Below are 17,889 nucleotides of genomic sequence, written 5' to 3'. Positions count from 1 at the left end.
AAAATCAGGATGGGGGGAAGAACATTTCAGCTCCTGTCACACGTTTCGTTGGGGTTGATATTGATGGCCAAGGAGAACACCAAGGTAAGAGAAACTTCCAAGCACTCACCAGCACTGCTAGCAGGGAGTGGGCCCAGGGGGCAAATCCCCAGCTGGTCAATTGTCCTAGCTCCACTGACTTCAACGGCGCTGTGACAGTTTACACCAGCTAAGGATCTGCTGCCAAGTGTCATTTGCATCAGAGACATGTTAAAGGAGTCTTAGCATAAATGAAAATGGGGGCCAATGTTGTTTGCATATCTAAGGTGAAGCAACCAGAGGAGGGTTAACAAAAAATGGATCCTAAGAAGTATAACAGGCCAAATCCTCAGCTAGAGTAAAAAATTAATAGAGCTACCTGGATTTATACCAGATGAGGATCTGGTCCATAGTATTCATACATATTTTCTCTTCTACACACTTTAAAGCAAGGAGCCCAAGTTTTGCACATGACCTGATGCTGCTTTCCCTGCATTTATGCAGCTATGAATAATAGAGAGGTTTCAAATTAAAGGTCTACAGGTTGGTTACATTCCCCCAACTCTTTGTCAACTACATTTCGTAGAAGCATGACAATGACTGGGCAGCAGAAATACCTAGCAGGGCAAACATCAGTGAAAAATGTGGAAGAATAAAATAAAGTTCAACACAGGGTTTTTCTGGCAGAAATATTGTGAGGTTTGATATTCCAGCAACAGTCAGTTTAACGAGCTTCAGTGCACCCTAAATAGCCAGTGCCGAGAAATTCAACAGGGAACATGGAAACACTTAGAAGCAAAGCCTTTCGCAGACATCTAGCAAAGCAGGATACAAACCCTATGCTAACCATGAACTGAGCGTGGAGAGCTCCTCTCACCCGTGGGCCTCAAAGGGCTTTGCAAACATTATTCATTTAAACTGCACGGTTCCTCCTTCCAGTCTTATTGCCCCAGTTTCTACAAATGGAGAAACTGAGCTCCAGAAAGGTGATTCAATGGCAGAATCAGCCACCGAACCCAGCAGCCCTGGCCCCCAATCCTATGCTCTAACCAACTAATATACTGCACACCTGCCCTATATTTCCCCTTGATGAAAGCAGAATTCCTCTCCTGACACCCCCTCCCTCTGCCTTCTGATCTGGGCTGTTTAGGGCACAGACTGTTCCCGGCCCTGACTTGGGTGCACACGAGGAAGCAGAGGCTAAGAAAGGCCTGGCACAATCACACCCTGTGCACAAAAACCCCAGAGGGGCCCAACACCCCAAGGGGGCAAGGAGGGGCAGGCTCCTGGGTGCCCCTTCTGCCCCAGCTTGTGGGGAGGACCGGCCTGGGAATCAACAGCACCCTCTGAAGGGCAATAGGTGACTTTCCTCTGCATGCTAACTGTGGCATTCAAGCTGCCTGCCAACTGCCCCCACCCCACACACGCACACTGAGGCTCTGGGGCAATATACCTCAGGAAGAGCTGCTCCGTTTGAGGGGTCAAGGGCAGTGCAGAGCACTTCCTGCTCCAGGAGGAACAGAACTGTGGGGTTTATGCAAGAGGGATTAATATCTAGGGCAAGGAAACACCTCATGCTGCTGGAGGAATTACTTTTGCCAATGGGAATCGAGGGCAAGCCTCACGTGTGCAGGATGTAAGGAGATGCCCCCAGATTTGCTGCTGATATAAGCACCATTTAGGGCCATATTCTGCTGTGGATTACACCGGTGAAAACCTCCTTTCCAAATCCAGAGTCAATGGAATTACTCTGGGTTTGTGCCAGTAGACAGGGGGAGCAGATTTGGCTCTCAGGGTTGTGGTGCCACAGGGCCGCCCTCTACTCAGCAAAGTTGTCTTGGCCTCTGGCTAGACCTATAAGAGAAGGAAAGGGAGGGGGGATTTACCTTTCCACACTGCTGTGTCCCAGCATGGCCTCTGTCTGCAAGCTGTCTGCTCTTCATTGCTCATCACACTTGCAATCCCCAGTCCCCAATGATCAATGGACGGCAGAAGCTGGGACTGAGAGACTCAGACAAGACAACCTAAAAATAAACTACTAATAGAAGAGAGTGTGGGCTTGTACTTCAAGAGACACCAAAGTACTAGCAGTATATTAAATACCAATGCTTTGTAAGAGCTTCCGGTGGAGATACTCAGGAGCCAAAGGAAACAGCCTGTAAGCGGTCGTGAGGTTGTTATGGGGGGGAGGGTCGCAAGCGATCAGGCCTGCATGGCTGACAGCCAGAGCCTTTCAGAGCTGCATGGCCGGACAGCAGCAGGTGTCGGCCGCGTGCTCTGAAGGCAGCACCGCCCCACACGGTACCACAGGCAGAAGTACGGGTGGCATGGCATGGGGGGGAGGAGTGGCATGGCATGGCATGGGGGGTTGTCAATTTTGGGGGAGGTCATCACAGCCTGAAATATTTTCAAAGAGGGTCCCAGAAAAAAAAAAAAAAGTTGGAGAACCCCTGCTGACATCTCTTGCGGTGTACTCTAAGGCAGGGCTAGCAGAGACCTCTCCCGCAAGTGACACATTTCAGTTCCAGTTACCAAACCCAAAACCAGCCAGCGCTTACAGCTCCAAACACAAAATGAGCTGTCTGCCTCCCTGAGCACAGTGTCCTGCTCTGTCTGTGAGGCCCAGTAATAAAGGGCCTCTGATGCTTTCCAGAGTCCAACCAGGACTTTGGGAAACTAAAGAAGAGACCAACTCCTAGGGAATACATTCCAGGTTCTCCACTGAGCCCAATGCATGCTGAGGCAAGACTTCTGGAGTTTAGTCAGTGCTGTGCAGATACCCATGCAGCACATGGATGATCAATACAGCTCACGTTTTATGTACCTCACGGTTGAGTCTCAGTGCCTCAGTTTCAGGGGTTTCCAGCAACTGGGACACAAGAAGTCTGACTGGGTTTTCCTATTTCAATACAATTACGCAACACTCTAGGCAATGCATTTCTTGGAGATCAGTGCATTTATAAGGCGGATAGATTCACCCAACCTAACAACAGCTTCCCAAACCCCTATATCCACACACCAGTTGTAATTTAATTCACCTCATGTAATGTGCCCGCCAGTGGCTAGTTTTGGTAACTTAATTGCAATGGTAGGTTTACACTATCGCGCTGCATTCTGGGAGTAGTTGTGCAGAGGTTACGACAGCCGTTTGCTAGGCAGCTGTGAAAGCTTAGAGCCTGTAGTATCTCCCCAGGTTGTCTTCTAAAGCCAGCCAGATGAGATTTACCTTACCCCTTCAACCCGTGCTCTGAGCTAGAACATCCTGCAAAAACGAATGGCTCTGGCCAGGCACACTGTCAGTTTCATTGCTTTGGGTTTATTGTAACTAGCTGTGGTTTCGTCCCAACAATGGATCTCCACTTGACAACGTTTGCACTCTCTACGTCCATCACCTTCCTGGTGTGATCGGTGTCCCGGCAATACCGGTACCCACAGGTTGGCTTCTGCACAGTGTAAAATGGAGCGTACGAATTAGAGTAATTCGATTTATAGAAGACAAACTTGAGTGAATCAGGCTTATGACTCCCAGGGTGTACGATGAAAGGAATAAACATAGAGGCTAAAGACTGGTCCTTATGATAGCCTGTTGGAGATGACTGATCCTTGGATGTACGCGGGGTGCAAGAAAAATCCTGTAAGGCTTTGGCTGTTTCTCTTCCCTTTGATCTCTTGCAGGCACTGATGGGAGCTGCAGGTTTTAGACCCCTATTGGCCTGTGAAAAGAAAAGTCAAACAAAGAGATATTGCAATCCTCTTTTTTCCTGCACAAAATTGGAGGAGTTTCCCTCTATCATCTACCCAAACATAACGGTGCTGCACTAGTGCATGAGAGCCGGACAGTGAAACAGACCAGGACCAGTAATGAAAGGAGACAGTCTAGTTATACTGGATAGCAAATAGTCAACAACTAGTACAAATGGTGAAAATCTGGCCATTTGAAATTTGTTAATAGTGACCAACATGAAATGCTTCATTTGAAGCCAAACAAAGTTTTCCCCACTCTTTCAATTTGCCAGAAATTACAAAAAAAAAAAAAAAAAAAAAAAGGCACTTTCCCTTTGAGTAGAACCGAACTATTTTCAAAAATAATAATTTCAGAACTGTCGGCAAAGCAAAACATCAGTTATTTACACAGCTCTATCGGCAGCTCCCTGATCACACTGCTGTGCCTGCTGATTGGCTCCCCGAAGCCTTGCCACGCCATGCATTTCTGTGCTAGTTGAATGAGAGCTTTGCAGGGCCTATCCACGACCTATGCACATCCCTCGGTAGGTCTATTTCCATTTTGCGCACAATTATGCAAAAGATGGAGAGGAAAACTTGCAGGGGTTTTTGCAAATTACGCACCTCACATTAATTTACTCGTGCAAAAAAAAATTCTGCTAACAGAATTTAATTTTTCATCTTCCCCCAAAGAATTTCTCTCCTCACAAACCATTTTTACCCAATGTTAAGACAGACATACCTGAGATGGGATACTATTGAACAGGAGTCAGTGCACGGGTGGCAGAAGAGATTGGGAATGGGAAAGGACAGATCTTCACCCCACGTCAGCTGCCTGAATTCAGCCCTGACCACATGTTGCTACTATCAAACTCATTTCTCAGAGGCTAATGAACAATGAGATGGTGGTCTCAGACCAGATCCTAATGGATCAGGTACCCTCTAACATCAAAACTGCAACCACCCAGAACCCCTGCTGACATTCAGGGACTAAAGAGGCCATAAATGTCTCGCTTGACCTTAGAAGTGATCCCTCTGTGAGGACACATACCAGCTACCATACCCGTGTGGTGGTCTGGGGAAAGCTTGCCTGTGCTCTATCTGTTGTGTGGGTCAACAGAGAGCTGCAGTGCTGTCAGTGCAGCACCTGGGGTGCGTGTTAAATTCTCTGAAAGAATGCAAATAGAAATAGGATTTAAATTCACACAGGGCTGGAAAAGACAGGTCACTAGGAGGAGGTGCAAACATCTCTCAGAAGTAAAATATACCCTGCACACATAGAGAGGTAAAACACTTAGTCTAGTGAGTGACTTTACATCATCCAGCAGTTCTGTTCCTCCAGAAGAATTGCCATTGCACTCGCACTGGTTCTGACTTTGTCACTACTGGGAATTTGAAGGTTTTCTTGGCAGGGATATTATTATTATTTTTTTTTACCTTGGTTACTTAACCACCTAGAGCTGCTTGGGATATGCCACTTTTCACTGATGACGCCTCTGATCCTTGGGAACGTCAAATGGAAACCAAGTTTATCCTGCTTAATTATCCTATCTATTTGTGCATCCTAAACCAACTCTCTGGTGACTAGCTTTATTTTTAACCATGTGAAGAGGTTTCCATAATGCCCTGGCTTATTCAATTGAACTATTTTTGGCCTATATATCTGGCCCTGACGCTGGGTCATAAACCTATTAATCACATAACAGGGAGATCAGTAAAATGATTATGTAAATTAAATTGCCTAATGTCTTTGAGGGAAGGGGGGTCAGCACCGCACAAAGCTACTCCCGGTCCTGTCACCCACTCTCCAAACAGCCAGCTGCCAGAGGCCTTGATGCTCTCACTGCAGGACCCTTTTCCTCAGGGACCCTTCATCTGTCTCTGAGAGCGACTCAGATTTAGCTCAGTGCCTCCTTCTTCATCCTCCTCAACGGGCCCATGGCCAGCGCTTCCGTCTGCATTGCAGCAGCAGGATTCCACTCAATGGTGGCTGTGCGGAAGGAGAGAAAATCTTCCCTTCTGACATACTGTATTCTCAGGATGCCACTACAATTCAGAAGCTTATCTGCTTCCTGAGAGCCTAATCCCGAACTCATTGAAGTCAACGGGAAGAATCCTATTGACTCCACTGAGCTAACTGCAGCTTGCAAGCGAGAGATCAGCATGTTCCAGGCCTATGGAACAACAGGGTTTACACACAATTTGCTGACACCTCTTCCCCACGCTGAACTGTCTTGACTTTGGGAGTATGGTATTTACTTCTGGGAATGGCGGTGTCCCCAGTGCCTAGTGTGGGATAGAAATTAGAGGTGATAAAAGGCCCCCCTTGGACAGTGCACTATTGTTCCCTATAGACCAGCCAGAGAGGAAGGCTAGAGTGTCTAAGCCCTGGGTCTGAAGTCACTAATGGTACGTCTACACTGCATATGGGACTGAGATTCACAACTCAGGTAGACAGACTCATGCAAGTTAGTGGACTAAAAATAGCAGTGTGGATGTTACAGCTCAGGGGATAACTTGGGCTCTCCTGCCCACTCACACCTGCATCTGAACTCAGATGGCTAGCCTGAATCTCCACCGGTGTCGCAGTATCCACACTGCTAGCTTGACCTAAACTAGTACAACTCTATCTATCTGGGCAGGGAGGTTTCCTTCCAGTGGACGTGTAGACATATTCTAAACTTTCTGGAAGCAGAGGTTCAAATCCCAGAGTGGTCATTTCAGCCCTTTGGTAGATTTGCAAATTTTAAGGCTAAAAGGGACCACAATCCCCATCTAGTCTGACCTTCCGCATAACACACACCATGGAAGCTCATCCAGTGCTTCCCGCCGCAAGCCCATAACTTCTGGTTGAGCTAGAGTGTGTCTTTTAGAAAGAAATCCAACCTTAGTGTAAAGACTCTAGATCAGTGGTTCTTAACCTTTCCAAACTACTGTACCCCTGAAGCCTGAGTCCCACCCCCACGGGGCTGAGGCATGTAACTTAGTTTCATGGCGCCCCTGTGGCTCCAGGCAATTGCCTTTCTTGCCACCCCCAATACCAGCTCTGCACTTGCGACCCCTCTAAAACCCCAGGTTAAGAAACACTGCTCTAGATGATGGAGAATCCACCACATGGTTAGGAAATTGTTCCCGTACTTAATTACCATCACTGGTAAAAATGTGCACGTTGGGCACCAACACACGGAGTGAACACTGGGTGCTGAGCTCTTCTGAAAATCTGGCCCCAGTTGAAGAACTGGGACCTTATTTTCTTTCTCATCTCCATTATAGTTTTCACCTCTTGCTAAAGTACATTATGTGCATCCAGATGGAGGCATGATTAGTAAATACCAAAGATGCTGCAGGCAATTACCACACCCTTTAAACTAAAGGCGTCAGATAATAAGTACTTCAACATCTGATGCATTCCTTATCTAAAAGACATGACTGCAGAGAAAATGAAATGCATGGGGAAAAATTGGTGCAGTTAGTGGTGACTATACAGGAGACCTTGTGCTTCTCTGTATTGTCCACCCAAAGCATTCAAAACTCATGTGTCGGGCTCCAAGAATTATGAGATTGGTTTAAAAATCATGCACTTTTTAAAAAATAATGAAAGTTGAATACTTTTTATCTGTTTTCTGTTTTTTGAACCTTTCAGATGCAATTGGGTCATATTTTCAAGCTTTTCTTTTGTCTTTCTTTGGTTCTCTGCAACCCTGAAAGCTAGAAACTTTTTTTTTTTTAAATGAAAGCTGAGAGTCTTGTGACGGTACAAGACTCAAGATGCTGGGGTTTCAAGAAAAACACCAGATATCATGAGACTGGAGATAAAATTGTGAGTCTTGGCAGCATGGATTAAAACTGAAAAGAGACAGACAACTCTCCTTGCTTGGCTTTCATTTGTTGATGAACTTAGGTTCCTAAGTCCCTTAATTGCCTTTGAAATTTTCCTCCTCGCGCTATGTACACGGTGCTAGATAGATAACTGAGTGACAGAACTAGAATTCCATTTCCGTCAGAGTGCTGGTACGTTGTGCTTTGCTGTGTTGCTGGGGGTTGCCATCTGCAACTCTGTGGTATGATAGGACTGTTGCACATTTCACAGGATGGTTGAAGTGTCCCAAAATACTGTCCTCAGAATACGTGAGTGCAACTCCTGATCTGACCACAATGTCTCAGAAAGAGAACAAAGCTTTCAAAAGCCACTGCCCTGGAATCAGTGTCCACCTAATCCTATTACATGCAGATTTCAGTCTCTGCAGAGCTGTCCATTATCCCCTAAAGGTTAAATCATAGATGGGGTCAGAAAGAAGGTGAGGATTGATCTGGGAAATCAAAAGGGGTGTGAACGATCTAAATGCTCCCCACCCCCAGATTAAACTCTCCCCTTAGTTGTTTCTGGAAACTTGCATTACTCAGAGACTACAGTGCTACCAGCCCCTGTGCTGATGACCATCTGCCCCTGACCTCCTTTCAGTTAGATCATCACTGTTTTTGTTCATCCCCAGAGGAACTATATGCTACTATCCATATTGTTTGTTTAGCACCTTGCTCTGTGCTGTACAGATACAGCTGGTGTCAGTCGGGACAGCTCACTGACTGTACTGCACCAGCTAAGGATGGGGCCGAGAGGAGAGTTCCTTGCACCAGCCAGGCTGACATTTCCACATGTTTTGCTTTCAGGATATTCACGCCACTGGAATGTTCTCTGGGGGAGGTGCAAAATGCCATTTGTGAAACTGGCAGACCAGGTGCCAGCTTATGCCAAGGCCCCTAGGCCTCACCTGAACACTGACGAATGCACGGCTGGAAACCCCTCTGGCTCACCTGTGTGTTAGCATTATTAAAATAGCTATTAGATTTATAAAAATGTGTGGAGTGTTTAGACTTTATGAAATGCTTGTAGGATGCTGCCTGTATTAATCTCACTTACCCTCTGTACCCCATGGTACAAGGTTATATTAAGTTTTTCCAGTGTAAACCTCTGTAACTTGCCAAACAGGAAACAAGCATTAATTAATGTGAAGACTGGCTTCCTACAGAAGGTGTAAGGTCCTGCACACAAGAAGGCCCAAAGAAACCACATGAGCCATTGTGAATCAAAGGACAAAGACTTTGTTGACTGCTCCCCCACCACGCCCAGAAGAGGAGAGCTATATGAGGACTCATCCCAACAGTTTGAACTCTGGGGGAAAGGAATAAAAATCCATGACAAGAAGAAACTGGATCTCTATACTGCCTGGACTTTGGAGAGGGCAAAATTTCTAAGCATAAGCAAAGGATCCCCAGCTGCTTAATGTCGATTAGCTCTAGGTGATAGACTTGCACATTACAGCAGCTTCGATCACCTTTTGGAACCTAAGACTGTAACTTATTTCTGTGTGTATGTTTACCGGTAAATAACTCTCATTTCTTCTTAGTTAACCTTTAGATAGTTTATAACAGGATGGGCTATAAAGGTTGTCTTTGGCATAGGATCTGAGGTTCAATTGTCCAGGGTTTAGTGACTGGTCCTTTGGGACTAGAAGTAACCTCAATATTGTGATTTTTACTGTAAGGGACTATCTATCAGAGTGGTTCTCAACCAGGGGTACACATACCTCTGGTCTTCCAGGACGTACATCAACTCGTTTAGATATTTGCCTAGTTTTACAACAGGCTACATAAAAAGCACTAGCAAAATCAGTACCAACTAAAATTTCATACAGACAGTGACATGTGTATACTGCTCTGTACAGTATGGATTGAAATGTAAGGACGTTATTTATATTCCAATTGATTTACTTTATACTTATGTAAAAATGAGAAAGTCAGCAGTTTTTCAGTAGCAATGTGTTGTGACACTTCTGTATTTTTATGTTGTATTTCTATGTCTGATTTTGTATGCAAGTGGTTTTTAAGTGAGGTGAAACTTGGGGTATGCAAGACAAACCAGACTCCTGAAAGGGGTATGGTAGTCTGGAAAGGTTGAGACCCACTGATCTATCACAAAGGCATGCTTACCTGGCTGGCAAGATAGCCTGGCGTGCACAAGGAGTAGATTGTGACTCTATGCTAAGGCTGTTGCAGCGCCTGTGGAGTTCACGCCTGATTGTGGGTGGGTGAAATCTAACTATAGAACTCACAACCAGCGTGGGATGTGCACTGGCTTCTTCACAGCCCTGCCCTGAGGTTGGGACACGTGCTCCTAGGCCACTCCGGGCAGTGCGACGCTATTACATCCTCACGCTCCAGGGCAGCTTTCTGACGCAATGCCATGAGACCGTCCCCTCCGGAAACGGAGCGCTCGACGTCCCTGCGACCCAAGAGGTGGGCACGAACCCACCGACGGGGCACCGGCCAAGCCCCAGGACTGACGCCTCTGCGTGAGGGACCCCTGTGTGCGCATTCTCCTCCCCGGCTCCATCCTCTGCCCTGCACTCTGCCATCCTGCCCCAGGGGAGGCCTACAGCTCACCCCGACCTGAGCCACCATCAGCAGAGGGGAGCGGCTCAGACCTCTGGCCTGGGCACTGCTGCAAGAGCCAGCAGCGGGCCCCCTCCGCTCCACCACCACAACTCCTTTGTGCACTAGCGATGGAGGTGCAAGGGGGAAGCTGGAGAGGCACGGGGGGGATGCACTCTTTGCACGGGGGGATGCACTTTTTGCACGGGGAGGGGGGGGGATGGAGCTGAGCCGGGTCAGGGTCGCATCCTGCCCATCACAGCAGGCACCGCCCCTCCCTGGCCGGCTGCCGAGCCCGTCGGCGGGCGAGCTCCTACCTGCGAGGGAATCCCCCCTGCGGGGATCCCCGGCTGCGTCATCCCGCCCGCCGGGGCCGCTCCGCCCGGCTCCGAGTCCCCACGCCGCCGCGCCGCTGGAGGCGGCTGAGTGCGGGAGGGGCCCGGGGGTCCGGGGCGCGGCGCTGCCGGCCCGGGCCATTGTGACTCGGCCGAGGCGTCAGCAGCCGGGCCGGGCCGGGGGGCAGCCCAGCTCTTCCCCCCCGCCGGCCTGCGAGCTTCCCCGCCCCGAAAGAGGTCTGCCTGCTCGGACCTGCCTGGAGGAAAGGGGCCCTGTCCACATTCCAGGCGTCAGTCAGGAGAAAGCAGCGCAACCAAAAGCCGCGTGAGAGAACCAGGTTCCCCTTCCCCATCACAGTGCTGGAAGAGCTCCCTGCCGTCCAGTGCACAATGACCGGTCACAAAAAACAGGTCGTCACAATGCCCTACAGTCCTCGGATGCTTGTTGGTCAGACCAGGGAACCGCTGGAAGTGATATCATCGCAGTGCAGGGCACAGAACCCTTTACTTCTCTGTTTAGAGCTGCCATGCTAATGGTGGGTTGGGTTTTTTTAATTATAATGATTTTTTTTACCGAGTGAATAACGCTGAGTGAATGATTTCCCTCCCACTATGTATTTTTTCATGAGGCTCTCAATGAGCTGAGACAAAGAATCTTTCAGATGTTACCTGTAATGGACCAGATTTGCATTAAAGTAATAGTTCTTCATGTCCAGAGTTGCAAATTCAAAGATGGCCGAGGTGACAAGTAAAACAAATGTAACAGTCTCATCCCCTCACCAGCTATTTACTTTCATGAGAATTAGGGAATTCAACAAAATCACTCAACAACATACATATCAGAAAAAAATGATTTCCTCCTGTGATAAAAACAATACTTTGCAAAATTAAAACAAACCCTGTTTTATGCCTGACTAGTTAATAATCACTAACATGGCATGAAAGTGAAAATCTTCTTTGTATGAAAAATTCATTGTGAAAATAGGCCATTTTTTCCAAATGTTGGTACAATTTTGCCAGTGCTGGATTGTTAATTTCCAGTGTTTTCATGGAAGTTCTCATTCATTATTCAAAATTAATGCACATTAAAAAATTGTTATTGAATGCCAATATTAATACTTAGCATACCATTTTGATGTCTTTACATCATCAAAGTATTTTATCTACCTCCATTAACAAGTCTGCATAATTGTATGCATATTAAGTAATCTATACATTCGTGTTTATTAATTTATACTGTTCACTTACATTTTTTAAAAAAGGCCATTTTTCTAAGGATTTGACCCTTCATTTATAACCCTTTGTAAATTTCAAATGTCTTTGTTTTTCTTGTTGCTCCTATTCATAGATGTGATGTCACACCTCTGAAATAACTCGCTTCATGCAATAGGAGGTATTTTGCAGAAGTCTTGTGTTCTTGAGTTACGGAATCCACCACAGGTATTGTGCTTTAAGCTATGATACAAACATACACCTGCCTCTCCTGCGATAGATAACTCACTGAGGAAATATACCAAACTTGATATGGCAAACGTGTTTGGGAGTGCTAGTGACATCACTGGCTGCTAGAGTTCCAGATGAAAACACGTACATGCCATGTCTATTGTGTTGCCTCTGGCAGCCTAAATTGCATGTTTCCTAGTAGCATTTATTTCTGACAGCAACAATCAGGAACGTGGGGGTGTGCAGCATGTGGGGAATGTGTGTGCTGCTTATGTTGGAATTCTAAATATTTCAGTTGACAGCTGTGGTGCTCACAGACAGACCTGCTTTAAAAGGATAATGTCAGTACGTAAGGATAGGTGCGGTTCAGAATGTACCGTGGAAGGGGTTCTTGCAGATAGGCACCTAAATACAAATGGCCATCCACTCCACAGGAAGTCCTAAAGTATCTGTAACTCCCATGGAAAAAACTCAGACTGCTTTTGTGTAGGTGCCTAACTTTAAAGGTTTGAATGTTTGCATAAAGCACTGCCCTCCACTGGAGTAAATTTGCCAGGTCCCCTTATTGCCTGAGTTAGTGGAACTGTTCGTTCAAATTACAAGGCTAGCATCACAACCAGCTTGTCTGCTGCTGACTTTTTTTTTTTTTTTTTTTTTAACACAAAAGAAGCTATTCCTACAGCAAATAGGCATCATTAGGCACATAATAGGCATCAGGTGTGCCCATGGAGACAGCAACTTTTACTGCTGGACAAAGAAAAATAATTGCCAGCTGAAAGTCAAAAGCTTGACAGCCACAGAATGCAGATGTCAACCAGCAGTGATACCCCTCCCAAGCCCCTTAGAAGCACTGAGAAAACTTGGACAGGTTCTCAACTGAAAGGGGTTTCCAGGGCGCAGAGTTTTCCTTCCTCCGCCTTGTGCTTTTCTTCATTATCCATGTCTAACGCACCCTGCTACTCTTGGTTTAGTATTTAGTACAGAGGTCACATGTGTTTACTTTTATGCAATAAAAAGAGGGAACACACACACACACACACAAGTACTGTATTGCTAAAATAGTATTTTCCCTTCTATTTTTAGGAACAGTAATGTGTGCATTTTCAATAAATGTGGTCAGTAAGACAGGATTTTGTTGTGAGAAAAATGACTTGGCATGAAGAGATTACAATGGTTTCTGAAGTAGCAATAATATCTTGCATGTAGCTAGCCTTTTGTTCTCGGAGAAGCACAGAACATGTAAAGTGACATGCAAAGTACCAACGTTTTGCATTGCTATATGTCTAAAGCAGAGAGCACCCACCAGCATAGCATGAGGGTGGGATTTTCACAAGAGCACACTCTTGGCCTAACTGCTGCCATTGAAAAATTGTTGGCTTCAATGAGAGCAGACTTCGGACAAAGTTGAGAGCTTTAGAAAATCCCACCCTACAGACCCAGCTCTGTCGCCTCCCATCAGAGGCCCTCAAAGTGCATCGCAAGTGTTCACCAGTGCTCCTTCCCCGACCTCGCCCAGTCTAGGGATCAGCCCGCGGGAAAGAACAAATATTTGTAGTCTGGAGCAAACGTGAGGGGTGTGCACAACAGCCTTTATAAAACTGGCAGGTATCTCTAGTTAATTAGCAATCAAGTCACTGGAAGGGAAGAAGCCTGGTGAAGACATATCCTTATGGTGAGAGGAATTTGTCTCTCTTTACCACCTCTCTCCCCAACTGCTACAGGCTGCTGGCAGAGGGGCGGACAGCGTAGGTGCTGCTGTTCCACCTTCCCCCTCCTGATCTTTTTGGGCCTTTGAAAGTGCTGCAGTCTGTTCAGGCCCCTGCTGCTATTCCCGTTGGCCCCACCTCCTGCGGGGATGTGTGAATTGGCTTGGGTGGGCCTTCTACTGCAACTGGGAAAGGAAAAGAGAGTTCAGGTGGGGGCCCTGGTGTGTCAAACAACAACAGACATGTGCATCCCTATGAATGAGACCTCGGCTGGTCATTTATTCAGCCTAGCGTGGCACCACTGAAGCCCATTGGAATTTTGCCATTGATTTCAGCAGAGCCAGAATTTCACCCACTGCCTCTCACTTTCTCTCTCCAGGTTCTTGCATGGCCCTTGTCACTGGGATCCATAGGCACCTTATATGAAAAATGGTGCCAGTGAGTTGGATCTTACTTTACTACTAACTAATAACACTCGGTAGTTCTGTGAAACTGAAGCCATCGTGCCTTCCACCCTTCCTTCCTGGAACAGCTCTTCTCAAAAGCTTTGTGGATTTCTCTCACTCTGTATTATTCTATTAGCCTCTTCATTGATTAGCCCCTCTCTTCCCTTCTCCCACGGCCCTTGAGTTAATTTGTCTATATGTGTATATCCTGTTAAACCGGTTTGATCAAACATTGTAAATACCAGGTGGCACTTACCAAATGTCTTGCATATTTCACAAAGATACAGTGTTCTGTTTGCTGACGATGTACATATCTTTGCATTTATCCTACACATGATGGAAATTAAGCTGACATTCCTAGGCAGTGGAGGGTGTCTTTCATTTGGTTTGATCTCCAGTCATGAGAGGTACCTGAAAATTTCTTCTAAATGTTCGGGATGCAGGAAGTGTGGGCCCTGGCCAAGAATCAACATTGTTTTCTCCACATTGTTTTCCCTTATGAAAAATGTCTCTGTACAGTTTCTATCTTATCTGCAAGCAATCCTGTTCCCTTATTTGAACTTGACCCTAGGTCCAGATTGCCCATCACAGTATTTTGTGCACGTGTGTCATCCTGTTGAACTCAAGGCATGTATAAAGTTCATCACAGGTGCTGATGTTTGCCAGTTCTGTTTGTTTCGGTTCCTTTGTTTGTCACGAATGCAAACCTTTTTTTTAAAAGACTGTGGGCCAGATTCTACCACCCTCGCTCACCCTGGATAATAGCTTACTCTGAGAGTAGACCCATTGGACTTCAGCAGCATTCATCCTTGAGTAAGAGATTACTGAATATGTGTAAAAGCAGCAAAATCTGAGCCCTAATATATAGTTACTATGAGTCCCTTCCTTTGGTTCTTTCATGCCTTCCACTGAGCACAACTATAACCCATAAGGCAGGAATGGTATCTATAGGAGGCTAGGTTTTATTTTCTGAATCAATGGTCAGTAATGAGGGGCTGAGGTCCCACTACTAAAGGTTTCTGTTTTTCTGTCCCATTAATTCATTTTTCTAGAAAAGTACAAAAATGAAGTCTATGATGAGAAGGACATTTACATGAATACAGCAATTAATATTGCTGACATGCTGCCAAAGAAAGGCAAATTTACAAGACTGTTATGGCTTGATAATTTTAGCTTCCATTCTTTGTTGTTTTGTTGGATTTTTTTGGTACAAGAAAGGCCCAGTACAGGGTCATAAAATCAGTGTGTATTAGTCACAAATGGAGGCTCCAATTCTGCAAAGACTTACTTAATGTTAAATATGAGCAGTCCCAGTGATTTCAGCAGATCTACTTATGTGAGCAAATTGAAGCATGTGCATAAGTCTTTGGAGGATCATGGCCTTAGATATGTGAGTAACTTTAGGCACTCATGGGTTCCTAGTTAATCCAATCAAGCGTGTCAAGTTGCTCACACGTATGACGTGTGTTTGCAGGATCAGGGCTACAATCTCTAAAATATTACCTTTGATATTGACGTCTTATATCACAGCCATCTCAGTGCAGCCCACATGACAGCAAATTTTAACATCTTTACCCCCATTTTGCCATGGATGTCAGATTATTTTTTTCTCCGTTTCAGTGGTGTTTGGCAGTTCTGAGTACACTGTCATTGGATTGGATTTCCATTTTCAGATATTCCATTGGTACTGTGTTTCCTGCTATTCACTGGAAGATTTCATTCAAAACTCTGGAAAGGCCTTTGCACATATTGCACTAATATTTTTGCCAGGGAAGCACGTGGGACAGGTAAGCTGATTGTTGGCAGCATCTCCAAAATGTACTATAGTAATGAAACCTACATACATGTTGACCCTAGTAGCTGACTTGGACGTACGAATGAAGATGATAATACTTGCTTTCATCACCTCACAGTGTTGTTTTCAGCGTTAATGTTTGAATGACTTTTCGAAGGCATAAAATGCTATGGAATTCCCAAGATTTATAAGCTGTTATTCATTAACTTGCAATATTTATTTGTGCCACATATAAAACAGTTTTCAATGTTAGGGATTAATTCAAGGAATGACACCTATTTTTTGTACTTAAGAGAAAAATTAATTATATGGTGTTATTTACAATTTCCCAAAATACAAAAAAATGGAGTCACGTCATGAAATCAACAGGCAGCAGATTTACTATAAATAAGAGGAAGTATTTTTTTAACACAATGCGCAATTAACATGTGGAACTCATTGCCATGGAATACTGTGGTGGGTAAAAGTATAAGTGGGTCAAAAAAAGAACTAGATAAGTTCATGGAGGATACATATGTCAGTGGTTATTAAATGGTCAGGGATGCGACCCCGTGCTTGGGGCGACCCTAAACTTCTGACTGCCAGGAGCTGGGAGGGGAAGACGGGGTTGATCACTCCTACTGTCCTGTCCTGTATATTGAAGCTCTGGTACTGGGCTAAGTGAACCATTGCTCTGACCCAGTAGGGCAGTTCTTATGTTCTTATAATTGGGGTCAAATTCCATAAACTTTAACTAGCTCTTAGATTGTGATGTAGGCCCCAGTCCTGGGAACTAATCTGCACAGACAGGCTCTTGTGTCTCGACACAGTCCCACGGAGGGAAGGCATCAGGATTTTCAGTAGGCACAGAGGCCCACCAGTTTGGATCAGGTTACAGGATCAGGCCCTTGCAGGATTAGGCCCTTAGCTATTAGCACACCATCTAAAACAGGGGTTGGCAACCTTTCGGAAGTGGCATGCCAAGTCTTTCCCCCTTCCCAGCACCCTGGCCAGGAGCCGCTCCTGGCCCCAAGCAGCGCTGTGCAGCGGCCACTCCCCCCTCCCCACCCCGCCCCTTCCCCCACTTGACGTGGGCCCCGTGTTCTGGCCAGGAGCCGCTCCCAGCACCACCAACACTTGTACAACCCTGGCGCCAGTGGCAGTGTGAGTGCCACTCAAAATCATCTCGTGTGCCACGTTTGGCACCCGGGCCACAGGTTGCCAACTCCTGATCTAAAATCTAGATGCCCGTTTGCTTTCTGGAAAATACATGATGGAGCCAGATGATTAACCTTTTGAGTTGTCCTAAAACTATTATTTATTCTACTGCAGTAGCAGCTAAGGACCTCAAGCATAGTTAGGGTCCCATTGCACTAGGCACTATGCAAATAAGTGAGCAAATACAGCTCTGGGCCAAAAGAGCACACCATCTAGGATTTAGACTACACATAACAGATGATTGAACAGACAAATGGGGAGCAAAAGAGGGACAAGTGAGAAGAAGAGGATAACAACACAGAGAGAAAAATCCCACTCTAAATACCTGTTTCTGCTACCCTGACTCGATGAATATACTAGTTAGAAGCACACACGCTGACCAGGATGTTTAATCAACAGTAGTACCACACAGAAATGACTGGTATGCATATGTGTTTTTCAGTGCCCCAGCCTTGTTTCTCCTTACTGGAAGAGAGAGAGAAAAGGTGGGGTGAGCTGTGAAATAAATTCACTCGCTGACTAACACTTTTTGCTGTTAGTTTGTCTCTGGAAAAACAGGAAGGAGAGTGAAAAGTGTATTTGTTTTTATCATGGCCAGAGAAGAACAGATGAGCAACTTTACAGACCTGCTGGATCCTCTCTTGGGTATCAATCACGGTATTGCAGAGAGATCCGCAAAACATCCCTGAACAGCAGGGACTAGAGATTGGCTGAGTCTAACAATGGCTCATTGTGGCAGGAAGGAAGGAATGTGACCTAAGGAGCTGCTGCTGGGTGTGGCCAGGCAAGAACAGCCA

At 45.8% G+C, this 17,889-nt stretch overlaps 1 protein-coding gene across 1 annotated transcript; it reads right to left on the bottom strand.

Moving 5' to 3' along the window:
• Window positions 1-3,320: 3,320 nt before the first annotated feature.
• On the bottom strand, window positions 3,321-10,882 carry CIMIP3 (ciliary microtubule inner protein 3). The gene is made up of 2 exons (XM_067558719.1): window positions 10,488-10,882; window positions 3,321-3,731 (listed from the first exon to the last, which is right to left on the bottom strand). The coding sequence occupies exons 1-2, from the start codon at window positions 10,527-10,529 to the stop codon at window positions 3,321-3,323; spliced, it is 453 nt and encodes a 150-aa protein (XP_067414820.1). The 5' UTR covers window positions 10,530-10,882.
• Between the last annotated feature and the right edge of the window lie 7,007 nt (window positions 10,883-17,889).

Source organism: Emydura macquarii, unplaced genomic scaffold (genome assembly GCF_026122565.2).
Source record: "Emydura macquarii macquarii isolate MOO-44397 ecotype Brisbane River unplaced genomic scaffold, CSIRO-AGI_Emac_v2 contig_2184, whole genome shotgun sequence".
Lineage (NCBI taxonomy): Eukaryota > Metazoa > Chordata > Testudines > Chelidae > Emydura > Emydura macquarii.
This window is presented reverse-complemented; position numbering and strand designations above follow the sequence as displayed.